Genomic DNA, 26,255 nt, shown 5'->3' on the forward strand with positions numbered 1-26,255 from the left:
ACATCGACCTTTCAGAGCATGGTAAATGGGACTCCAGAGATGATATTAAGGGCTAAGACGAGGAAGTGATCCTAGACCGTGCAGACAGGCCTGGTGAACACAAGTGTGTGGATGTGGAAGCAAATCGGAGGTGAGTCTAGTGGAAGAGCAGTGGAATTTCAGGTTCTTCCAAGGTTGAGGCAGGAGGGCTGAAAGCTCAAGGCAAGCTGGGGCTATAAGAGAGAATTCCAGACAAGCATAAGCAGCTTGATGAGAACTTGTCTCAAAATACAAGAACAAAAATTTGGTTAGTGCTATGGCTCAGTGGTAGAGCCCCTGCCTAGAATCCCCCAGTGAGGGCTGGGGGTGTGGTTCATTGGGACAGCCCCTGCCTAGCATCGCCCAGGGGGGTAAGCAGCACTCCTGCTCAGCATGCACAAACCCCTAGGTTCAATATCTAGCTTTGCAAAAATAAATAACAAGTAAGAGAGAGATTTGATGAAGTTATGCTATTTTTGTTTGTTTGAAGAACGAGGACATAGGTCAGAGAATACAGGAGGATTGTAAAAGTTGGAAAAGATGACTCTTAGCCCTGTGAGATCTACGGCATGGACCACATGGTGACCAATGCTGCCTGACAAAGTTCCAGCATTTCAACATTGCAGACCACCCTTCTCCAGAACCTTTTAACTTTCATTTTAATGATTAGTGCCTTTCCCTTGGGAAATTTTGTGCCGGGATTTGGTAAAGGATGAAAATGTGTACAATGGTAGCCTCTCTAAACAAAACAATTCTTTGGAAAAAAATACCCACCACTGACCAAGTAACCAGGAGTCCCATTGTGCCCTCCTAATTACACCAAGAACAGGAATGTTAGATTTACTACACACGCAGGACCCCAAGGATGAAATGCCTACAATTCAGATCCAGAGCCTGAGGCCATTAAGGGCAAGAGTTCAGCTAATGAGTGTAGAGGAGTCAGAATGGTACAACATAATGGAAACAGGGTAGGACATCAGGACCGTCTCCTTTGGGAGTGGTAAGACGGGAACAGGTCCATACAGTAAGACTAAGAAACTGTATTCAATATAGGGTCTGCTCCCCAGAAGAAGTCCTTTTCCCAAAGCCAGGCATTTGGATAAGGGTCTCCATTCCTTCAGGGGCTTGAGGAAATGTCCTGCTTGCTAACAGCCCTTTTCTTAACCTGAGGGTACCTATTACCACAGTCAAGGCTACATTCCTCAGCCCCAGATCTCTAAACACACCCCAGTTTACAGCCCCTTGCCTCCTGCCCAATCCTTTGTGCAACTACAGAGAATAAAAGGTGTATTCTCTTTTCAATTAAATGCTGCTGGCAACCAACCTGATTCACACACCCCCATCCCCAGCGACTCTACACATCCTTTTTGGGACCTGAACCCCAGCCAAAGCAGGTCTCTGACAGATCTGGTTTGGGTTTCTGACTCCCAGAACCAAAAGACAGTACATTTGCGTCATTTTTTAAAATAATTGCCTTATTTATATGTGCACTGGCGTGAGGGTGTCAAATCCCCTGGAACTTGAGTTACAGACACTTTTAAGCTGCTATGTTGGTGTAGGGAATTGAACCTGGCGCCTCTGGAAGAGCAGTCAGTGCTCTTAATCACTGAGCCGCCTCTCCAGACCCATTTGTGTAATCTTAAAGCACTACATTGGTGGTGATCTTTGTAGCAGACATAGGAATGAACACAGAGGTACTGTCTGGATTTCTGTTTTTCCAGTGCTGGGTATTAAACTCAGGGCCTTGAGCACACTAGGCAAGTGTACACTTGGCTATATTCCTAGGCCCCATCCCTCCTCATTTTAAGACGAGGTTTCCTGTAGCTGAGGCTTTCCTCAAACTCAGTACAGCCAAGGATGCACTTGAAGGATGCTCCTGCCTGTACCTCCCAGTGCAGAGAACACAGGTGTCTACCACCAGGCCCTGTTTACGCACCGATGGGAACTGAAGCCAGATCTTCACACAGGCTAAGCAGGCACTTCACCACCAACTGAGCTATATCCTCCCATGCCTTGGCTGCTTGGTTGTTTACTGTTATTATTTGTGTGTGTGTGTGTGTGTGTGTGATGTGTGATGTGCACATCACAGTGTGTATGTGGAGGGCAGAGCTCTGCAGTTGATTCTTTCTGTGGGCTCTGAGATTGAACTCAGGTGGACAGGCTCACGCACAAGCATCTGTGCCCACTGGGCCATCTCTTTGGCCTTCTAGTTAAATTAGAGAGCTGTGAGTTCAGTGAGGGACCCCGTTTCTAATAATAAAGTGGAGAGCAATAGAGACGAAGGTCAGTGTCAGCCTCTGGCCTCCACACACTCTAGCACACATGTGCACACACAACTGCATGTATACATATATGCCCACACACATCTACCACATCCACCATCCACGCCAAAATACAACAAAAGATCCAAACAAACAAAAAGAAACTCACGCCTGCCTCGGTACATAAACATACTTGTGCATACACATGAATACACACACAAAATAAGCAAATAAACAAATATTTTTTTTTAAATGCAGGCCAGGCACGAGCTGTAGCTAGCATGAACTTCTGGGCGCATGTCCCAGGGGAAAATTAATCTTATCCAGGACACTGGGTCCCTACTCTAAATCTCTGGAACAACCAGGGCAATGTCTCAGACAGCAATAGCAACGCCCCTCTGGTCATGTCAGCACAGGCGACTCACTGACGCCCGAGCCATGGGCCCTTCCCTTTCCTCATGTGCTTAGGATGAACTTGGTCTCCTGTACATGCTAGGCAAGTACTCTACCACTAAACCATGGCCCTAATCCTTGGTATTTTTGGACGCTGTCTTATTAGTAGCCCATGGTGACCTTGAACTTGATATTTAAGGTCAAGCTACTCTCAAACTCACAATTCTTCTGTTCCAGCCATCTTCAAATGCTTATAAAGGTGACAGACTTTTCTGTCTAATTTTTCAGATGAGGGAGCCTGAGGCAAAGAGAGGGGACATCCCCTACCCAAGGCCATAGAGACGGTGGGCAACTGTTGAGGTTGGGCTCTTCATTGCATAGCATGGAGGGCACCGGGAACTCCCTGGAGAGAGTAAAGCAGCCCCTCTATCCCTGAATGGAAGCCTCCCAGCCCTGACAGTGTAGTACAACGGGGCTCACCAGACTCCGCTGACACAGCGCGTGGACAGCGCCCGGGGCATGATCTCTGATCCCTGTTGCATGAAGCCACCTACAGGGAACCAGAGGCTGTTGCCCAGCGTGTACTGGTTCTCCAGGATATGGGGACGCGCCCGAAGGCATGGGTGAGGATTGTACCACTCGTAAGGGCTCAGCCTGTGGAGAGATGAGTGGGTGGGTGAGGCGGAGGTGCAGAAAAGAGACCGGAAGAGGCGGGGAAAAGAGTGACGGACACATGCAGAAAAGGGGGAGGGCAGATAGCAGAGATGCTAACACATCACCAAAGTAGACTTTGCAGTGGAGGCAAGAGAAGAGAAGCAGAGAGAAAATGAAGGAAAGAGGCCTGCCAAAGCCCAAGTCAAACCCCCGAGGGGGGAGAGAGAAACAGACATGGCAAGAAAGACAGGAAGGCAGGTATAGGGCACCCGTGGCATTGACAGTGCCGGTGGTCTGTGCGCTGGACTCCGGCCTCTCTCCCCACCGGCTCCCCAGTAGCAGGTGGTCCACTCACCTGGCAGCCAGGAAAAGGACACAGCTGACAGCAAGGTAGGCAAGAAGCATGAAGAGCCACACAGCAGGGGAGAAGGGGTCCAGGAAGGAGAAGTAGCCAGGCTTGCGGCCCTAGGGATGGAAAGAACAGTGAGAGCAGCTACCCCTGCCACAAGGTGTGTGCTCAGCCCCTGCACCTTCCAGAAACTCCGAAGTCCGACCAGTCCACCAACCCCAGGTCCACTTAAGCCCATCTCTAGTCACCCTCCCCACCCCCAGCCCTGGAAAAGTACCATGTGCACTCTGTAGAGGATGCTGATCCCCAGGGTCATGAAGGGCTTGGAGAAGTCGATGACTTTCTCCCGCTCCGCGGTAATGGTGAAGGCTGCCACAGCCAAGTCTGCCTTCTGCTGGAGGGGAAGCAGGTAGGGTGGAGGGAGGGAGGCAGGAGACAGAGGTGGGCAGTTAGGGACACTAGAGGTATCTCCGTGAGAGTCAGAGCTGAGACTGGCCGCAGCTCTATCCCAGTCCCCCTGGCCTGCCGGCTCTGAACACTACTATGGTCAGGTCCATTGCAGCAGCCCTGCCTTTGGTTTGTCATGAGAAAGAGTCCCATTCTGCTCAGGCTAACCTTGAACTCATTATATAGTCAAGGCTAGCACTGATCTCCTCTTCCTCCCTAAGCCTCCTGAATGCTAGCACTACAGGCTTCACCTCCTAAATGTTAGCATTCAGGCTGACAGCCTTATTATTTTATTATTATTACTTGTTTTTTCCTCTCCCCCCTCTCTCTACTGGGTACCTATAGCTTTGAAGCCTGTCCTAGAACTCGCTTTGTAGGCCAGGCTAGCTTTAAACTCAGAGATCCACCTGCCTCTGCCTCCCGAGTGCTGAGATTAAAGGCGTGCGCCACCACTGCTCAGCTAATAGCCTTGTTTCATGAGAAAGCAGGAGACTAGTGTCCAAGCCACCAGGTCTCTGCCTTGTGCTGGGACCTTCGTTTCAATAGATGGTGCTTATTAATTGCTTACCAGAATGGATAGAAGTGTTTTGTTTTGTTTTTCATAGTGCCAATGTGCGTACACATGTTCATGTGTGTGGACAGGGATGTGTTCTATGCAAATATGAAGTCCAGAGGTTCAGGTTGGGTGTCTTCCTTGCCTGCTCTCTATTTTTTCTCTCGAGACAGGGTCTCTCTGTGTGGCCCTGGCTGTCCTGGAACTTGCTCTGTAGACCAGGCTGGCCTCGAACTCACAGAGATCCACCTACCTCTGCCTCCCGAATACTGAAATTAAAGGTGTGCGCGACCACCTCCTGGCTCCACCTTACTTTCTGAGGCAGGGTCTCTCACTGAATCTGGAGCTCAGTGGTTCAGCTACACAGCCTATTGATCAAGAGCCATGAATCATCCAGTCTCTTCTTCCCAGGCACTGCTGCTGTTCCTGGCTTTATAAGTGTGCCGGCGATCTGAACTCAGGTCCTCGCACTTGTGTGGAGAGGACTCTACCCACCGGGCCATCTCCTCACTCCCTGGACAGGATTTCCTCCTGATCCTCTCTGTCTAACCCAAAGCTCTCTGGGGGCATGGCTAGTTCCATTTACAGAAGGGGGAGTCTCAGAGAGGCAAGGGAGCAGCTGAGACCATGCAGTGGGTGTGACCACGACAGCAGGCACCGTGATCTAGACAGTGTCTGAAGGACACACTGGGCTAAGGTCCAGCTCAGCCGCAATGATCTTGGGGAAGGCTGCACACTTCTGGTGGGGAGGAGTGCTGTGGGATAGGTCCGAAGTGGTGCAAGTGTGAGACAGACAGAAAGGTGTAGCCTGGGCTGTCCTGACCTGCAGGGAACCCCTTTCTGCGTGAACTCAGGATCCTGTCACTTTGGGGACGTCAGTCAGCTGTTAGCTGAGGGCTGACACAAAGCAGGGAGGAGTCTGCATCTCACACGTGGGCATGCTCACACGTGCTGCACCTCACACACGGGCATGCTCACACGTGCTGCACCTCACACGCGGGAATGCTCACACATACTGCATCTCACACGCAGGCATGCTCACATGCGGGCATGCTCACACGTGCTGCATCTCACACGTGGACATGCTCAACACATGCAACACCTCACACGCAGGCATGCTCACACGTACTGCATCTCACACGTGGGCATGGTCACACGTACTGCAGCTCACATGCAGGCATGTTCACACGTGCTGCATCTCACACACGCTGCAGCTTACATGCGGGCATGCTCACGCATACTGCCTCACACACACTGTCCAGTCATTTCTACAGCACAGTGGGCTTCGTGCACTATGACTATGCATGTGCTGAGACACTGGCCAACAGTGACACACACATGGCTCATGGGGCCATGACAGACACATGAAACAGGGGCACACAGTGACATCTCTCAGTTGAGCAAGAGAACAGGTAGAGTGGGCCCAGGGAAAGTAAAGCATCACTTCTGCCCCACTCCCATGACTGTAGGACCTCAAGTAGGGGGTTCATGTGTCTAGACCTTGGCTTATTGTTCTGCAAAGGGGTTTGGTCATTGGAACACAGCTGTGCCCTTCCCCACACTTCAATTTTGTATCCTGGACTTCAGCCAGGAGATTCCCAAACCCAAATCTGGGAAGAGAGCTTGTCCTGGAGGGTGAAGCTGAGAACACAAGAAGCATAGCAGTCCAGGCAGAAAGAAAGTGGGCAGTCGCAGGAAGGGTGCGTCCCTAGGAAGGCTGGGGTTCAGGGCCCTAGAGAGTGTATCAAGAAGGGAGGACATAAGCCAGGATTGGAGCCCATGGTGTGATGACCTATGAGCCAGGTCATGACCTTTGTAACTGAGAGTGGCCTTAAACCCAAGAGAGAACAGGCACATGTAATTCAAGGTCAGAGAAAGATGCCACAGGCCCAAAGGACAACTATAAGACAGGTGGATCTCTATGAGTTCGAGGACAGCCTGGTCTACAGAGTGAATTCCAGACAGAGAAATCCTGACTCAAAAACAAAACAAAAAAACAAACAAAAATAAAAGCAAAATTCAACGTCAGCAATGGAGAGGTAGCTCAGCCTGGAAAGTGCTTTTCTGGCCAGCACAAGGCCCGGGTGAAATCCCTGGTACTGTGTGCAAAAGGTGGGCATGGTGGAATTCATTTGTGACCACAGCATCAGGGAGGCGGAGACAGGTGGATCCCTGGGGCTCAGAGGTCAGGCAGAGCAGTGTAGCTGGTGAGTCCAGGCCGGAGAGAGAGCCTGTCTCAAGTGAGGTGGACAGCATTTCTGAAGATGATGCTCAAGGGTGACACACACAAACAAGACGGTGTGGCGATGCCCAATTTTAACCCTAGCACCCGAGAGGTGGGCAAATGCAGGGGACTCTCTCAAGACCAGCCTGGTCTATAACTTAAAAACCCAAACCAGAAACAAACGAACCTAAGGTCAAGGAAAGAACAAATAGGCCCCAGTGGAATCCAGGGCCAGGGAGAGAGAAGGCAGATCACAAGGATCTGATGATGACCCAGAGCCGAGAGACACAGCGAAGGTCCAACAAGGAAGGCAGGGTGAATGAGGAGTAGCCTAATATAGCTGAGGTCCACAAGACAGCTCAGCCCTGAGGCATAACCAGAGGAGGTGTGTGGTGGTGTGCACAGGGATTCCTGGGGGCTGAGAGTGGGAGCGTTCATCCTTTTTTCTAAACTGGTCACATGTGTGAAGGTGAATTGGTGTGGGAACCATCATGACTAACACAGGGATCCTATCGTGTGTGTGTGTGTGTGTGTGTGTGTGTGTGTGCTTGTGCATCAGTAACAGTCCTTCCAGGGTGGCTCAGGACCCTAGTACAGACAGATGAAAACACTGGCCTTTCAGATATACCCCAGTGTTCTATGGTCCTTACATAAACTGTTCGGGGATCCCCCTTCCTCCCCAGACAGCCTGTAGGGTTCCTCTTTGCTCTCTGCCCATCTCTTGCGGCTCAGCAGCCTCTTTGTTCACCTGCCTCAGACCCCACACCTGCTGCCTCTTTCTCCTGCTCTGCTGGGGAATGCTCCCAGGTCTGTCCACTCCTCCCCTCTCCTTCACCCAGGTCTATGGTCTATGCTTCCCAGTGCTTTTCCTGGCAGTCACGCTTGCCCCCCAGCACCCTCCCATCTCTCACAAAGTGCACACTCACTCTCCAGATATAAGCTAAAGGGATGTCTCCTGTTCAAAACACATCACGAGGATGGAGAGATGACTCATTGGTTAAGAGCGTGTACTGCTCTTCACCAGCATCTACATGTGATGGAGGATTCTCATTGGCTAATAAACAAACTGCCTTGGCCAGCCCTTAGGTGGGTGGAGTAGACAGAACAGGATGAAGGAAGTGAGGTAGATGGCTCAGTCAGATGCCACGCCTCTCCTAAGTTAGGCAGACTGCTGTGCCTCTTCTCAGGAAGAGAGACGCGATGGAGCCAGCCACCAGGTCAGACATGCTGAATCTTTCCCGGTAAGACACCACTCGTGGTGTTACACAGATTGTTAGATATGGGTTAGTCAAGATGTGAGTAAGAGGCTGAAACTAAGGGCCAGGCAGTGTTTAAAAGAATACAATTTGTGTGTTGTTATTTCGGGGCAAAAGCTAGCAGACGGCTGGGAGCTGGGCGGCGGAAAGCAGCCAGCTCGCAGCTCCATACTACATACATGGAGGTTAAAAGTGTCTGTAACTCTAGGTCCAGGGGATCTGACACCTTCTTCTGACCTCTGTGGACATGAGGCATCCACGTGGTGCATGCAAAATACTCACACACATGAAATAAACCTTAAGAACAAACAAACTAATACACACACACAATGGCTTCCCCTATCACTCGGGAAGAGCTAGCCTCCTGTCTTGCTGGCACGCCTACATACACGGTCCTCTACAGAGTTTGCTCCAGCCACTGTGGCCTGCTTTTTGCTCTCCAACTCTGCAGACCCATTCCCTACTGCAGGGCCTCCCTAGCTCTTCCTTACCACCAGCAGCTAAAAACCAAACTCACGATCAAGGAAGAAAGAGACAGGTCTCAGCAACAGCTAACTCCTCAGTGTTGAGGAATCAGGCCTCCTAGAGCCCACCTCACCTCTGCCCCAGAGTCCTCTTTTCTCACATTACCGTTGCTGATTTGCATTCTCTTAAGTGTCTGTTTAGCAATGCATTAGGTGTGGTGGTGCACGCGTGCTTTGGATTCACTCAGGAGGCAGAGGCAGGCCGATCTCTGTGAGTGCAAGGTCACCCTGGTCTGCAATGTGCAATTCCAGGCCAACGAAGGCTCTATAGTGAAATCTGTCTTTTTTCAGAAGGGAAATGATCCCAGACATTCCTCCAAAGCCCCCCAGATAGCTCAGATTTCCCTTGACATCAGTAGCTTAAATTACAAAATGTCTGTTCACTTCTGTGCCTCTATTACTAAACCACAGACCCTTCAAAAGTGGGGCTATGTCATTTGTTTGTGGCAACTGCACAGAGACCAGGTCAGAGCAGCAGTTGATGTATCTCATCTTCCAGAATCCTTTGCTAAAGCCTGGGAACATCAACGCAGTCTCCCGGACCTCCGAGTTGCCTCCTCTCTTCTGTACCACCCTGGGACCCTAGTCCCATGTTTCCCCATGTGCAATACTCCCCTCTGTGGCCACCATTCTGCAGTTTCCCCAGAACAGCATGTTTGGTTCCAGAGTAACTCTATGCAGAGGGACCTTCAGACCCACATGTGAGGAAATAGAGGCTGGGGAGAATGGCCATTTGGATCTAGCTGACTCTGGGATTTGGAATCACTTGCCCCCTGATGGGGATTTTTCATGCCTGCAGTTCCCACCCTCCAAAGCTAGGAGCATCTGAAGTCACTCCCAAGTCAGACCCCGCCGTGTTTGCAGGGAGCCCAACACATGGGTGCTGACCACCCTTGTTCTAAAGGTTTATTTTTATTTTTGTATGAGCATTTGACTGTATGTATGTACACCACAGAGACCAGAAGAGGGCACCGGATCCCTGGAACTGGAGTTATAGACAGTTAGGAGTCACCATGTCAGTGCTGGGAGATGAACCTGGTCCTCTGTCCAGAGGCCGGTCCACGCACATCTGTCTCTCTCACCCTGGTTATAGTCACCACACTCGGCCCTTCTGACTCTGCTCCCAAACACCCGAGGAACGACATTATCCCCTCTGCCACTGACGCCGGCTCCGACTTAGAAAGCTCACTTCTATTCCCCAGACCACTAGGCTGGCAGCCTAAGGAACCCCAAACTACAACCATCACACCAGTCCTGCTTAAATGCCACAATAACACTCACTCTTCATCTACTGGCCAGCATTCTCAGCCGGCTTTTAAAGCCCGGAGCATCTCTGTCTTCTGCCTCTAAGGGCCTACTTCAAAATTCTCCCATGAGGCTTTGTTTCACCTGCTTTCACCTGCCCATTCTGCTCGTTCATCCATTCATCTACACAACACATCTTTTAGGACAAGAAAGGGCAGGGGAGAGGCAGGGTAGTGGAGCACTTATGACACCAGGGCAGGAAGAGCTATGGGAAGTAGGAGGACACAAGGGGAGGACAGACTGACGAGAGGCAAGAGGAGGATCAATAAAAATAAACACTGCAATGAAAACAATCAGTACTTTGACTAATAGCAAAAGAAATGATGGCGGTAGGGTCACCTGAATGCCCCAAAGCCAATAGAAACCCTTGTGACTGTCCCTCTGATCCGTCCAAACCCACATTCTAGGTGCTTACAACCCATTATTTCTCCAAATGTTCCACTAGAATCCACCAGTAGGGGGCGCTAGAGGAAGGCTTCGAGGATGCCAGAAGAGGGAAGGCTTGCTTTGCCAGGTCCCACCCACAGGGGGGCACTAGGGGAAGGTTGCAGGTTGTAGGATGGAGGGTTTGCTCCTGCCTGCCTCCAGATCTCCCTTCCTAGCTTGGGTAGCTGTGGTTCCTTCACCCTTTCCCTATAGCACCTGCAGAGCTGGCTTCTCCCGGAGCCGGCCTCCAGGGGGCCGAGTTACAGATTCTTTGGGCTTTCAAATAGCTCTAGCTTTCTTCCCTTTGCTACCAGAACTAGGGATGCAGACCAAGCTTAGCTGGAACATGGCCCCTTTGTTTACATATTGTCCGACTGCATTTCCGTTTGACAGAAGTGCTAAGTGCTTATGACCAAATGGCCTGAAAGTCAAATGTTTCCTGTGTGGCTCTTTACCGGGAAGTCTCTCACTCCTGACTCAGGGGTCTCTTATTCTCTTACTTAGCAAGTCAACGACTTGGTGAGGGTCCGTCTGAGGCATAAATGACCCCCAAGTCCCGATGGAGGCTCAGGTCACACAGCCCTCAGACCCAGGAGGAGTGTCTCAAAGGCCAAGTCAGAATGGAGGACATCGGTTCGCCTTCATAAGGGCCCACTGGCACCTGGTCCTGTCCATCTTGGGGGACTGAGCAGCCTGCATACTTCCTTGAGTCTGCTGCACAGCCAGCCCCGCTCCAAATGCAAAGCTGGAAGGGTCCTCTGGTAGGCAGGCAGATGGAAGTCACACTATCTAACGTGGTATGAATTGCCACGAACACCCAAACAACCTGCCAAATGTCAACAACACCAAGCCAAAAGGAGTCCCCTCCTCCGGGTCTAAGTCTGGGTTCTGTGGGACTCTGGGCTCTGAGTTGCTGTCTTTTGACTCCCCCAGTCTTACAGGCAGGAGTTGTTGCCACTTGCTAGTACTGATGGTTGAGCCACAGCCTAGTCTTGTATACGTGTGTACATGCCATCCGTGGTGCTCATGTGTGATCAGAGGACATCTCTCTCTCTCTACTCTGGGTCCCAGAGTCATCATAGCCATCACCATCATCACCAACATTTCCCCACTGAGCCACCTCACCGGCCCCTTTACCTTCTACTCTGGGACCAGGTCTTTGCAATCCTCTAGCCTTAGCCATGTGAGTGCTGGGAGTCCAGCAGCCCCACCATGCCAGACTAGTTAGCAATTCTCTCTTGGGCTGGGGAGGTGGCTCAGTGGGAAAAGAGCTTGCCGTGTGAGAATGGGGACCCGAGTCAGCTCCCTAACCCACGGAGAGGGGCATCACCTGTCATCTCAGTACCTAGGGGAGGGGACACACAGCTGACTTCATGGGGCTCACTGGCCAGTCAGTCTAGCTGGAAAGTTCAGTTAAGAGGACCCGGGTTCAGTGCCCAGCATCCACATGTCAGCTCATGCCCACCCGGAACTCCAGTTCCAGGGGATCCAAAGCCCTCTTCTGACTCCCCTGGGCACCAAGCACACATGTGTGATACACACATATAAGTGCAGGCAAACATTCATACACATAAAATACATTTTTTTAAGAAATAGGGTGTGCAGAGCCAGGCATGGTGATCCCAGCACAGTGGCAAGCAGATCTCTGTGAGTTCGAGGCCAGCCTGGTCTACAACAAGTTCCAGGACAGCTAGGACTCTGTTATACAGAGAAATCCTGTCTTGAGAAACAAAGAACAAAAAATAGGGTAGACAGTGTTAGAAGAGGATACTTCTCCTCCATATGAGCTTTGCGTGTACATGACCTGGCGTGTGTGGGCTCACGCGCACACGCATGCATGCATGCATGCATGCACGGACACACACACACATTCTACACATACACACAAGTCCGTCTGTTTAAACAACTATGAGGCAGGCACGAGTACACACTCCCACCAATCCCAGCACTTGGAGGACCGAGGGAAGAGGATCAAGAAGATAAGGGCTGGGGTATGGCTCAGTGCATTCATGAGGCTCTAGGTTCAATCTGCAGTACACACACACACACACACACACACACACACACATACACACACACACACACCCCTCCCTCATATGCCCACTATGATTCTGGTGAGTTAAGCAGTTGTTTTTATCTCCATATTGGTTGTGGCTGATTGATATCAGAAATGACTACTGCTAACCCCACTAAGGAAACTGCTTTCGGCTCCTTGGATGCGATCAGCGTACTGCTGGCCATGCAGTAGTCGGCACAAGACTGTAGGGACCTGGAGATCAAATTCTACAAAGTCCATATCAGGGCAGAAAGTGGGAACACTGATGTTGCCCGGAGGCAAGGCTCCGACGACAAGCACTCAGCTCCGGGAGGTCTTTAGAAATCAGTGTGGATGAAAAGGCATTTGCCGGGTCACTCGTGTGTCTGTCAGCTGCACTGATGTGCTCCAGTAAAGACACTTCATTTGGGACAGAAACTGCAGCTGAGTCATCACCTGATCGCCAGCACAATCACCCACAGTCATTCTCTAGGACCCATCTGTCTTCCCATGGACCACACAGGCAGTGGAATGGGGGTGGGGTCAGTACCTCTGCCCTTCCAAGCTGCTGATGTTAGGGCTAATCTCTGCAATTCTACAGAGGATAAAGAACTGCATTAGTGGGGCTGGAGAGATGGCTCAGGGGTTAAGAGCACTGGTTGCTCTTCCAGAGGTCCTGAGTTCAGTTCCCAGCACCATCCACCAACCGCATGGTGTCTCACAACCATCTGTAATGAAGTATTGCACTCTCTTTTGGCCTGCAGGCATACATGCAGACAGAACACTGCATACGTAGTAAATAAATAAATCTTAGAAAAAAAGAACTTTGTTAGAATTACTATGTAAAGAAAGATAGAACATTCTAAGGAATAGGTTCTTGCTACCACAGTGGCCCCGGTTCCCTGGGTCAGTGCTCAGGACACTAACCTGGGGTTCTACAAGCTTACAGAAATTCACATGAATTTCAAACATACAGCCAGGAACTGAGGAAACACAAGGTGGAGCCATCCCCCATCAGACGCTTTCTGGTAAACTCTGACCCAATCAGCCCTACCTTGATCCAGCAGGCAAAGCAGGAATAGTTTAAATCAAATGTTTCACCTTTTACCAAGATGACAGGGGGCAGCCTACAAAAGCAGTGACAAGGGATGGTTGTAGTCCTGAAAAGCAGTTCAAAAACAGACAACAAAGCCACAAAAAGCATCTGTCTGTCTGTCTTTGCTCTACCACTGAGCTACATTCCCAGCCCTCATCTAGTCTTTAAGGACAGGGTCTCACTGTGTAGCTCTGGCTGTGTAGACCAGGCTGACCTGAAACTCAGAGACCCACCAGTCTGCTCTGCTGGGGTCAGCGGTGTGCACCGCCACGCTCTGCTACCTGGCCATTCTATACAGAGAATCTGTCGGGAAAACAGTAAGGGGTTGGGAATGGTGGTGCGGGTCTACTATCTCAGCTCTCACGAGGTGGAGGTAGAGAGTTCAAGGTCATCCCAGCAAGTCCCAAGGCCAGCCTGGACTATGTGAGACTGTACCTCAAAAATTAATTAAGCTGGGCAGTGGTGGCACACATTTTTAATCCCAGCATCCAGAGGCAGAGGCAGGCCAGATCTCTGTGAGTATAAGGCCAGCCTGGTCTATAAAGTGAGTTCAGGTCAGTCAGGGATGTTACACAGGAAAACCCTGTCCAAAAAAACAAAACAAAACAAAACAAAAGAAACAAACAAAAAACCCACAAAAACTAAAAATCTTCAATCCCAGCACCCAGGAAAGCAGATGTAGATGGATCTTGGCGAGTTTGAGGCCAGCCTGGTCTATATAGTGGGTTCAAGGACAACCAGAGCTACACAAAGAAACCCTGCCTCAAAAAAGCAAAAAGGAAGAAAGAAAAGAAGCTGAGTGTAGTGACTGGCAAGTATATCCCGGTTACTCCTGAGGGTGAGGCAAGAGGATCACTTGAGTTCAGGACTTACATGAACAACATAGCAAGACCCCATCTCAAGGAAAAGATCAAGGGAAGAGAGAAAGGAAGCGATGGGAAGAAGGAAAGAGGGCTGGAGAGGTGGCTCAAGGTTGAGCGCATCAGCTGCTCCTGCAGAGGGCCCAGGTTCCATTTCAGCAGCCCCATGGCATCGTTTGTCTGCTTTTAACTCCAGTTCCAGAGGATCCACAGCCCTCTCTGGCTTTCACAGGCACCAGATACACATATATAGAAAGTTTTTTTTTTTTTTTAAAAAAAAACAACCTCTATTTAAAATGCTATGTAAGTAAAATAAATAAATAGATATCTGCATGTCGATTGCAGCCATGTATCATTCTGTTTAGGTTAAAAAAATTCAGGTACTATTTTGGGCCGTCCTCGTTGGCACGGCTTCCTTTCAGATTGATAATATCCACTGTTGGCAAGCGCTCAGGAAACTTGACATTCTCCTGCACTTTGGGTGGGAATATAAATTGGTGGAGCCTTTCTGAACAGCCATTTGGCAGTATGTACAATTCCTGTTCTTTGACCCGGCCCTCCTACTTCTCACAATGTATCCCTCAGGAACGTTCTCACAAACCCACAGGCCAAGTTCAGAGGGACAGAGGCCGTGCCAGCGAACACTGGATGCCACCCAGCCGGCTATCAATAGGGGATAGGCTTAATAACTCATGCGCCAGCCATAAACGGAATTCCCCGGTCTCCCTCTCAGTTTCAAACAAATGCAGCATACAAATGCAATTATTCTTTCTTACCCTGACCACTGCATAGTGGGAAGAGGATGGACTGTCCATTTGGTTGCTCCTGCCCAGCGCCAGGCAACCTGACTCCCTCCCACGCACATCCAGTGTGGCAGCACACCTGCCACGACTGCCACGCTAGCCCCGGCCACGTCGGCTAGGTCTGAGCCCCCTCTCGTCCAGCAGTCTCCCACACTAGCCGTCTGCTGCTTTCCCCTCCAGTAGCTGTTTCCCAAGAGAACAGCCAGACTACACACGTCCCCCTAGCAATTTAAAAAGACTCAAGTGGTCTGTTTGGTTAAATGTCGGGCTATGGAAAGGAATGTAAGAGAAGACTTGGTGGGAGGTGCTGGCTGTCAAGCATGCCTACCTGAGTTCAATCCCTGGACTCTACACGGTAGAAAGAACTGAATTCTCTGAATTGTTTTCTGACTTCCACTTGTGTGGCATGACATCCGTGTACACACACACACACACATACACACACACACACACACACACACACAGGTTTTTAAAAGGACTGTGGTACTGATACCTGTGATAATGTAGAAGACCCTCAAAAACAGCGTGGTATGATGCTGGAGAGATGGCTCAATGGCTAAGAGCACCAGCTGCTCTTTCTGTGTTCAGTTCCTAGCGCCACAATACTTGGTGGCTCACAATCAGTTGTAACTCTAGCTCTAGGGGGCTCTGACGCCCTCTTCTCATCCCCACAGTCACTGCATGCACGTGGCACACAGGCACACATGCAGGCAAAACACCCACATGCTTGAATAAATAAAATGTTTAAAAAAAATCACGAAGCCGGGCGGTGGTGGCGCACGCCTTTAATCCCAGCACTCGGGAGGCAGAGGCAGGCGGATCTCTGTGAGTTCGAGACCAGCCTGGTCTACAAGAGCTAGTTCCAGGACAGGCTCTAAAAAAAAAAAAGCTGCAGAGAAACCCTGTCTCGAAAAACCAAAAAAAAAAGAAAAAAGAAAAAAAAAAAAGAAAAAAAAAAATCACGAGTGAAAGAAACCAGATTCAAAAGTCTGCATGTTGGAGGACCTCACTTATATGAAGTATCTGTAACAGGTAACTCCATAGAGATGGAAGAGGATTGGTTTCCAAGCCTAGAGTGATGGAGGGGGGATTAAAAAATACTTATTTATTTACTTATTATGTATACAATATTCTATCTGCATGTATGCCTGCAGGCCAGTAGAGGGCACCAGACCTCATTACAGATGGTTGTGAGCCACCATGTGGTTGCTGGAATTGAACTCAGGACCTTTGGAAGATCAGGTAATGCTCTTAACCGCTGAGCCATCTCTCCAGCCCTAAATTACTTGTTTTTTAGCCGTGGTCTTCACTGGGGCTTCAGGAAGTGGGAATGATTACTTAATGAGTCCATGAGTCCAGGGATTTTTTTTTGAAAGGTTATGAAAATACTTTGGCATCAGATAGAGGTGGCGGTTGCACAGCAATGAGTGTATTAAATACCATTTCACTGTACTTTTGTTGTTTGAGACGGGGTCTTACTATGTAGCCCTGGCTGCAATTTACAGCTTTCCTCAGCTTAAACGCTAGAATTACAAGCAGAGTTGTGATTACTACGTGTGTCCTCTAGAATGGCCACTCTTGGGTTGGAGAGATGGTTCAGTAGTTAAGAGCACTCACTATTACAGAGGACCAGGGTTTGGTCCATGATGGCTTGACCATCTGCCACTCCAGTTCCAGAGGCTCCATCATCACCCTCTTCTGGCCTCTGTGAGAACTGCACACGTGGTGCAATAACATGCAGGCAAACGCTCAAATACATAAAATAAAATTAAAAAATTAAAATGGTATCAGGCATGAGGGAGCACATCTTTAATCCCAGCACTTGGGAGGCAGAAGCAGGCGAATCTCTGTGTGTTCTAGGCCAGCCTGGTCTACAAGAGCAAGTTTCAGGACTGTCCGGGTTGTTACACAGAGAAACCCTGTCTCAAAAAGGGGGTGGGGGAGATCATTTGACCACTAGGCCCTGCCGTGGCTTCCCTGCTTAAACCACGCAGTATCTCCACAAGGCTATACAAAAACACTCGGAATCTGTCTCCCCGGTCACCACCCCTGGGGTCTGTGCCCTGCCAGACCTTCACTGTCTCCCTTCCTCCTCACACAGCCATGCTTTCACACCTTCAAGGCAGATGATCAGTCCCACTTCCAGGCGACCCTCCGCTGGGGAACACCCTGCTTCCAGACCACTACCTTCATGCAGACAGTATGGATGTCAGTGTGGCGATTTCTCAGAAAATTAGGGAACAACCTTCCTCAAGACCCAATAATACAACTTTTGGGTATATATATCCAAAGGATTCTCAATCGTGCTACAAGGACATGTGCTCAGCTATGTTCATAGCAGCTTTGTTTGTCATAACCAGAATCTGGAAACAATCTAAATGCCCCTTGACTGAAGAATGGATAAGGAAAATGTGGTACATTTACACAATGGAGTACTACACAGCAGAAAAAAAAATCTTGAATTTTGCAGGAAAATAGATGGATCTAGAAAACATTATTTTGAGTGAGGTAACCCAGACACAGAAAGACAATTATCACATGTACTCACTCATAGGTGGTTTTTAAACATAAAGCAAAGAAAGCCAGCCTACAAACCACAATCCCAGAGAACTTAGACAACATTGTGGACACTAAGAGACTTACATAAATCTAATCTACATGGGAAGTAGAAAAAGACAAGATCTTCTGAGTAAATTGGGAGCATGGGGACCTTGGGGGAGGATTGAGGGGGCGAGGGGGAGAGGCAGGGAGGGGAGCAGAGAAAAATGTAGAACTCAATAAATATCAATAAAATAAAAAAAGATATATGGGCCGCCAAGATGGCTCAATTGGAAAAAGTGCTTATTGACAAATCTGATGATTTGCGTCCAATCCCCAAGACATGAGTACCACAAAGAGAGCATCAGCTCTACAAGATGTCCTCTGACCTTCATGTCTGTGCCATGGCACACCAAAGTTTTAAAAATGTAACTAATTTTTTTTAAATGAGACAAATCTATGTATACTGGCACACACCTTCAACCCCAGCACTAGGAGGTGCAGGCAGATGGAGTTCTGTAGCCTGGTCTGCATAATGAGACTCTGGGGAGGAAAACCATAAACAAACACACAAGTGAGGACGAAAGGGAAGAACAGATGACACAGCATTGCGTGTAACACGGAGCCACTGTATGCCTATTAGTCCACCACCACGGCAGTAGAAGCGGAGAAACAGAAATTCATGGTTGTTCCAGTCTACACAATGAGTTCCAAGCCAGTCTGACCTACGTGAGACTCAATTTGAGAAAAAAAATACTATATGTCAATGGATTTAAAGAAAATGACTGAGACTTCTACCCCATATTCCTCCTGTCTCCAAGCTGTGAGACCACTGTCCCTGCGCAGCCTCACTGAGTTCCCGCTACTCCCTCAGATGTCAGACCACTTTGTATCACACATTTGAGCCAGGGCCAACAAACGCATTGTGTTCTTGTTTTGTTTCTCGGTTTTTGAGACAGGGTTTCTCTGTAGCTTTGGAGCCTGTCCTGGAACTAGCTCTTGTAGACCAGGCTGGCCTTGAACTCACAAAGATCCGCCTGCCTCTGCCTCCCGAGTGCTGGGATTTAAGGCGTGCGCCACCACTGCCCGGCTTTCTTGTTTTGTTTCTATAGTACTGGAGATTGAACCTAGAACTCAGAGCCAAGATTGTGCAAGCTAAGCACTCTACCACTGAGCCAACTACACCCCAGTCACATGACTGTCCCCCACAAGGCAGCTCTGACTGTCCTGGAACTCATTCTGTAGATCAGTCTGGCCTCGAACTCACAGAGATCTACCTGTGTCTGCCTTCCGAGTGCTGGGATTAAAAGCATGCGTCATGATCGCCTGGTAAAGTAAATATATTTTGTGAAAGATAGAATAACTTCAACACAGTTTTGTAGCTGCAAAGTTATACACTCTACTTATGCAACAAGGTGATTTTGTTTACTGTTTTGTTTAGAGACAGGGTTTCTGGATACAGTCCAGGTTGGCCTTGAACTTTAGATCTTGCCTTGGCCTCCTGAGTGCTAGAATTACAGGTTTGCAATGCCATGCCTGGCTGCGAGATGATGCTTTATTTTTGGTTTTGATTCTTATTTTATGTGTAAGGGTGCTCTGTCTGAATGCGTGTCGGTGCCACTGGAGGACAGAGAGGGTTTTGGATGCGCTGGGACTGCAATTACATACAGTTCTGAGTCACCCTGTGGGTGTGTGGGAATCGAACCTGGGTCCTATGGAAGAGAAACTGTTGCTCTTAGTTGCTGAGTCACCTCTTCGGTCCCAAGACGATGGTTTTGTAGGCTCATGAGAGCTATCTTACAGCAATATTCCTTTTCATTTCTGTACCTACCTAACTTTCTTAACACGTTGACATTTTTGGAACTAGAACACCAATACAGCAGAGTATTTACAAATGCCAATCTAGGGAACTTGGTGCAATCCCTGGAGACAGGGTTGGATGGAGACTGTAAGCAGACTGGAGTCAGCCACAGTGTGTTTGAAGAACATTGTGTACCTGCACAGGCAGGGTTGGGCCACGGTTCTCCCGAGTCCTGGAGAGAGAGACGCTGTCCACTTGTTCAGCATCAGCTCATAGGGTCCTGCCCCCGGGGTGTGATATGCAAGGTGGTGTGGGCATTGTCTAGGCTATGACAACATGTGTGCTGATCTCATCGGTCCCTCAGTTATGCTCCCTAAGTTAGGGGTACACCAGAACTCAGATGGGTAGCTGCCTGTCTGCAGGTCCAGTTCAGACCAGGGCTATCTGACTCCACAGGCAATGCTCTAACACCTTTTGTCACACACCCCACTGACCATGACGTCAGCACTGAGCACCGACATGCTATGGTCCACCTTAAAAATGTTCCAATTTCATCCAAAGTTCTGTGAGGGGAAAATATTCTGTACTATTTCCAAAGGGGAAACTGAGGCTCAGCGAGATGTGGTGGCTTGCCAGCGATTCTGAGGGACCCACTGCCTCACCCCCCCACCCCACAAGCCTGGAGCTTACCAATCAGCTGCTAACCACTGTGCCACTGTTGTGGATACCAGTGGACCCTAGACTTTGACTGGAGATCAAGGAACTGGATGCCCAAGCGGCCCTGGGTGCTAGGAACACACAGTCCTACCAATGAAAGACGCTCCTTGACCAAGATCCTGATGTTTCCCAAGGGCAGATCACTGCTGAAGACGCTTTTATCATATCAGGAGTATAAAGGCCTCGAGGCAGGCTGCAGGGCGGATATCCTCACCCAGCCCAGCTCTAGAATGTCCCTTGGGATGAGGAGCAGGCACAACTGTATAGGAACTAAGCTAAGAACTGAGCTAGGCACGAGGAACTGAGCTTAGTTCCTAGCTCCCTCATTCTAAGCCCTCTGCCTCCCGAGGCTGGCCAAGGACGTCTGGTCTACCTCTCAGCGTCAGGAAAGCCTTATCTTGAAGCCCTGTGGCTTTGGCTGAAGCGAACAGCAGGTCAGACCTGCACTGCAGACTGAACAAACTAGTGTGGAATGACCCAAGGTGAGGCAGCTGGTGAGGAGATTAGCAAGGGGGCAGGGCTGGGGCTAGGGATGCCATTCATTTGGCAGAGAGCTTGTCTAGCATACATGAGGTTCTGGGTTTGACTCCCCAAGGGAATCGCTAGGGGAGTTCTAGGCCAACCTGGGATACGGATATGGGAGATTTTGTTAGGGAAGGAGGAAGGGAGGAAGTTAGGGAGGGAAATAAAAGGTCCTTGCAGAGGACCCAGATTTGGTTTCCAGCACCCACATGGCAGCTTACAATCATCTGTAACTCCAGTACAGGGGAAATCTCATGCCTTTTTTGGACCTCCATGGGCACTATACATGCTGGTAAATATTTATATATATAAAACAAAACAAATAAATCTTTAAGAAAGAAAAGAGGGTCAGAGCCTGAATTCCCAGCACAGAGGGAACAACAATCCCCAGCAATGGCCACAGGGTGTGATAAATGGACCAGATTCTGAGGATCCCTGGATGCAGCCTGGAGGTGCCAGTGTGTTGGGCTGCCTTCCGTCTGGAAGTCATTCTCCAGCTTGGGACCAGCTCACCCAGTCACTAACCCCGTGGCCTCCTTGCTTCTGAGGCAAATACTAATCCCTCATTGTGAGGCTATGGGAATGGGAAGCCTGGACAAAGGCCTGAAGGAACATTTGATCGGCCACAGCAAACACTGATCAGGTTGCTCTAGGCTTCCCAACTAATCCGCTGGGAGGTCTGCAAAGGGTGTAGCTTTAGGGACAGACACACGCAGCTGCAGCCCTGGGAACTGAGACGCACTCCACGCTGTGGAGCCCCAGGCCTCTAGCTGGCAAGAGGGCAGCGCTGCTCTGGAGTTAAGTAGTGACTGGAAAGCTGCCAGGACATGCGTGAAGTCAGCCAGGACAGCTACTGCTGCTGGGTGATGTGGAATGGACTCCCACGTGGTTCTGCAAGCCTGGCCACGCCACAGTAGGAGGCACAAACTCAGCAGGACCCAGTCTCAGCCTCTGTGTGCTCCCAGCCTGTGTCTCCTCCACTGTTCTCTCTGTAAATGTCCACAGCTGCCCCAGCAGACACAGGGACATGCTACTGCATTCTCCTTTCTGGCACTTTCTTCCTAGGAGTCAACAGGTCTGCGCTCACCAAGCCCTTCCTCCCCTAGTGTCTACTGCACACCGACTCCTGGTCCACCACACCCTCTACAATCTTTACTTTGGCCCTCAGGTTGGCCTATCCTCTTTCACACTTGAACCAGCTTGATCTGCAGTGGTTCACACTCTTTGACCTGCCCACTAAGGACAAGGCCAGGACTGGCGCGGCTATTCCAAGGCAAAGCAGAGAGCCTTGTACACAGTAGGTGCTCAATAATACCAGCTGGATGGCAAATGGATGACTGTATGCATGAACTGACCGTGCTGACAGGAGTAAGAACAATAACGGAACAGGTCACAGGCAGGTGGCACCTCTGCCTACCTAGCCTTGCCCCAAGTCTTTTATAAAGATTATCCGTTTGTTGCTCATAGTCATGCTACAGTGCCGGGAACCATTCTCCAATTTTATATGAAGGTAACCTGTCAAAGGTCACCCGGGCAGTACACAGCAGAAGCAAGATCTGAATGGGTCTGGCTGTGCTGTAATTTGGTCCTGGACACCAAATCCTGTGTTCATCTGGTGAGGCCAGAGCCATCAAGGTGAGGGAAGGTCTGCCTGAGGTCAGACAGACCTTAGCTGACAGCTGGCTTCAGTGGGTAAAGCCTAAGAGCCCAGAGCCCGCACAGTGGAAAGAGACAACCAACTCCTACGAGGTGATTTCCGGCACACACACACACACACACACACACACACACACACACACACACACACCATCTTTTCTTAAAAAGAGACACAGCCTGTGGATACAGGTCACGGGCAGGTCTGAACCTGGGGTGGATACAGGAACACTGGCTTTGGACCTTCTCCCCTCTGCTCAGGCCTCCTTTTCTGGGACTCAGGTCTTAGCACCCACTCTGGGGGCAGAAGACTTCAAACCAGCCGGCAGCTTCAGGGGACTGTGCCTTGGGGCTCGCCTGCAGGCTGCAGCAGGGAGACCAAGCAGCCAGGACTGGCCCCCACCTCTGCCTCCCCAGAGCAGCTCTGCTTTTGTCTGGGCTTCTGAAGACACTTTCAATGGAAGGAAAGGTTCTGCTGTTTAAATAACTTTAGAAAATCAATGCCCTGAGGGATAAATGTCCTTGTCTAACAAAACACCCGCTTGTGTCGATCTGGATGACATTCAGGGGTTCCAAAGGAGTGAGTTCTCTCTCTCTTGGGAGAGACAGGAGGGGGAGCCTAGCCGAGTCCAGTGTCAAGGCTGATCTCACTGCCGTTCCCTGCTCTGTCCACCAGCTCCTGTGTGGTGAACCACATGCCTGTTTTGCATAGCCTTTCCTCCCTCCATTCACCCACCTGGTTTTCTCTGGAATAAAAAAATTAAACCTATGAGGAGTCAGGGATGTGGCTCAGTTGGTAAGAGTGTTTGCCTACCATGCACAAAGTCCTGGGTTCAATCCCCAGCATCTCCCATAAGCTGGGCATAGTGGCAAATGCCGGAGAATGCTGGCACTTGGGAGGCGGAGGCAAATGATCAGGGTTATTGTCAGCTACAAACTAAATTAAAAAGCAGCCTGAAGTGGGGTGTGGTGGTACATGCCTTTAACCCAGCACTTGAGAGAGAGAGGCACATCTCTGTGGGTTTAAGGCCAGCCTGGTCTACAGAGTGAGTTCCAGGATAGTCAGGGCTACACAGAGAACCTGTCTCAGAAAAAAGTAAAATAAAATAAAAAAGATCAGCTTGAGCTACTGAGGCTTCTGCATGCATACACACACGTGCACACATATCTAGAAACACACATCCATTGAACACACGCACAAAAAATGGGGAGAGAAAACTCCACAGTCCCGTTGTCTGACAGGCAGCATGCGACGAACTGGTCCATGAGGCCTGAGATCCTCACTACAAGCCTGTCGGGTATTACCCCCATCTTAGGAAAGGGGAAAATGGAGCTTGGAGTTGGGAAAAGATCAATCCAAGGACTCCAGTTCAGGTTGGTGGGACTCCAGAATATTCTTTCCACTGTGCCCTTGCCTCCCACCTCTCACTCCTGCCTCTCCTCCCTCCTTACCTTCACGCAAGCACTTCCCACGCAAGGCAGGCCCAGCTGGCTCACTCAGAGCCACACTCTCAGAGGGCTCCCCATCTACAAACCATGTTCCCTCTGCTCCTCAGCACTTCCTCGCCTCCCGACTTCTTCACGCCTTTCCTTTTTTCAAAGATTTATTTACTTTATGTGCATTGGTATTTTGGCTGCATGTGTGTCTGTGTGAGGGCATCAGATCCCTTAGAACTGGAGCTACAGACAGTTGTGAGCTACCATGTGAGTGCTGGGAACTGAACCCAGGCCCTCTGGAAGAGCAGCCAGTGTTCTTACCTGCTGAATCATCTCTCCAGCCCCAACCTTTCCTTTTCTTTGAGGGGGATTGGTTGGGTTTTTTGAGACAGGGTCTTATTATGTAGCCTTGGCTGGTCTGGAAATCACCACGAGATTGGTGTTGGTAATTCTCTTGCTTTGGACCCTTGTCTGCCACTGTGAGAGTCTCGCCTTGCAGCCTGGGTTAGCTTAAACCTCTGATCTTCCCCCACAGCCTGCCATGTGATCAGAGAACAGGTGTGCATCCCCAGGACCTGATTTCCTGTTGATGCTCCCCACCCCCCACCCCCCGCCGGTCCATCCCTTCAGGCAGCAGCATCTCTTTGGGGAAGCCCCGGGTGCCAAGTGCTGAGTTAGAGTCAGGGGTCTGCTCTGGGTCTCTCCTATGAATTTTCTAAGTGAGAAACCACTGTGGTAACTTGCTCCTGGCCCGTAACAAGACTCTTAAGTTCTTGGGGGCAAAGTGTCTGCTCACTGAATCCAACACAGAGAAGGACACAGAGTTGGTGCTCCCCACACACCTACTGAGGAAAGGTGTGAGCTGACGGACAGCTCTGGATTTTTGTTTAGTTGGTTCTGCAACAAGGTCTCAGGTGACATAACCCCAGCTGGCCTCAAACTTGCAACCAATTTAGAACGACCTTGAATCCTCCTGCCTCCACCTCTCCAGTGCCAGGATTACAGGCCTGCACCACCACTCCTGGTTTACATGGATCGCGCCTGGGGTCTCTGGCACGCTATGCATGCCCTCTACCAACTGAGCCACACGCTCCGCCCCAGAAGACAACTCTTGGGGCCTGAAGTGAGCCAGGCCTTCCCGACGGAACCGGGCAGAGAGCAGTCCTTGCTCTTGGTCTTGCCTCCTAGAGGACGCATCCCTTGATGACTTCAGGCTACCTGATTCCTACTCTGTGTCACAGTCATTCACTCATCAAACCTCTGAACATAAGAGGAGCATCTGGCAAAAACGCAGGAGGTGACACAATGCCGTACTTTTCCTACCTGGCCCCGAGACACCCAGGGCAAAGGTAATTTAGCGCACCATCAACCTTTCGCCTGTTTCTTTTGCTTTGTGCTGATCTGGCCCCACCTTCCCTTCCTCTGTTCCCAGCCCCCTGCCAGCCATACCCGGTTGATGAGCTCGCCAACCATGCCTGTCCAGGAGCCATTTGGCTCAGGTGCCCCGTACAGTCCATCCTCTACCAACCGCAGGCGATACCGGAAGCGAAGCAGCTCCGCCAGCTCCCGAAGCATGTCCACACAGAAGCCCTCGAAGCGCTCGTTCCCCGACAAGGCCTGGAAGTTAGGCCTGCGCATGACATACGGGTTCTCCTGGGCGGGCAAGAGAGAGCAGAGGTCAGAGACTGAGAACTTGGGGGGTTGAGTCAGAGATCCCGGGGCCCAGGACCAGAGGTGTGGATGACAGAACCCCTGCATGCTTGTCCGCTTTTTCTGTTTGTTATTGTGTGGACGTGTTGGGGGGTGGGGACTGGAGTACAACCCCAGGTGCCACCCCTCAGGAGCCTTGATCTTTCTTTAATTGTATTTTGTATGTATGATGTTTGGCCTGCATGTGTGTTTGTGTACCATGTACATGCCTGCTGCCAGCAAAGGCGAGAGAGCATTGGATGCCTTGGACCTCAGGTGGCTGAGAGCTACCATGTAGTGCTGGGAACTGAACCCCGAGCCACCTCTCCAGCCTTGCCATCTGCCTTTTTTGTTTGTTTGTTTACTTGAGACAGTGTCTCTGCTTGGCCCAGAATAGGTAGAGTAAGGTAGGCAGAGTGGCTTGCAAGCCCCGGGGATCTGCCTGACCCTGCCTCCCAGGTATTAGGATTACGAGCCAGGCTGAGCTGTGTGCTGGTTTCTGAGACTTCCTCTCATGTCATCCAGGCTATCTCCAAACCCAATGTATAGACAAGAGCAGCCTTGAACTTCTGATCCTCCTGCCTCTGCCCAAGTGTGTGCGACCATACCTGGTGAAGGCACATATACTTCATTTGGAAATGCTGTGAGTGGCCGGGCGGTGGTAGTGCACACCCTTAACCCCAGCACTCGGGAC

At 50.2% G+C, this 26,255-nt stretch overlaps 1 protein-coding gene and 1 non-coding gene across 2 annotated transcripts in view; one reads left to right on the plus strand and one right to left on the minus strand.

The window, feature by feature from the left end:
• Positions 1 to 26,255, minus strand: part of Grik5 (glutamate ionotropic receptor kainate type subunit 5) — a 61,127-nt gene that overhangs the window by 10,409 nt on the left and 24,463 nt on the right. Inside the window, exons 12-15 of the mRNA XM_038339450.1 lie at positions 25,322 to 25,525; positions 3,953 to 4,066; positions 3,682 to 3,791; positions 3,153 to 3,326 (exon numbers count right to left, since the gene is read on the minus strand). Coding sequence (XP_038195378.1) covers positions 3,153 to 3,326; positions 3,682 to 3,791; positions 3,953 to 4,066; positions 25,322 to 25,525 — 602 coding nt within the window. The remainder of the gene's footprint in view (positions 1 to 3,152; positions 3,327 to 3,681; positions 3,792 to 3,952; positions 4,067 to 25,321; positions 25,526 to 26,255) is intronic.
• Positions 23,214 to 23,287, plus strand: Trnag-acc. Its single transcript has one exon. It is a non-coding gene; the product is annotated as a tRNA-Gly (tRNA).

This window comes from Arvicola amphibius, chromosome 8 (assembly GCF_903992535.2).
Source record: "Arvicola amphibius chromosome 8, mArvAmp1.2, whole genome shotgun sequence".
Classification (NCBI taxonomy): domain Eukaryota; kingdom Metazoa; phylum Chordata; class Mammalia; order Rodentia; family Cricetidae; genus Arvicola; species Arvicola amphibius.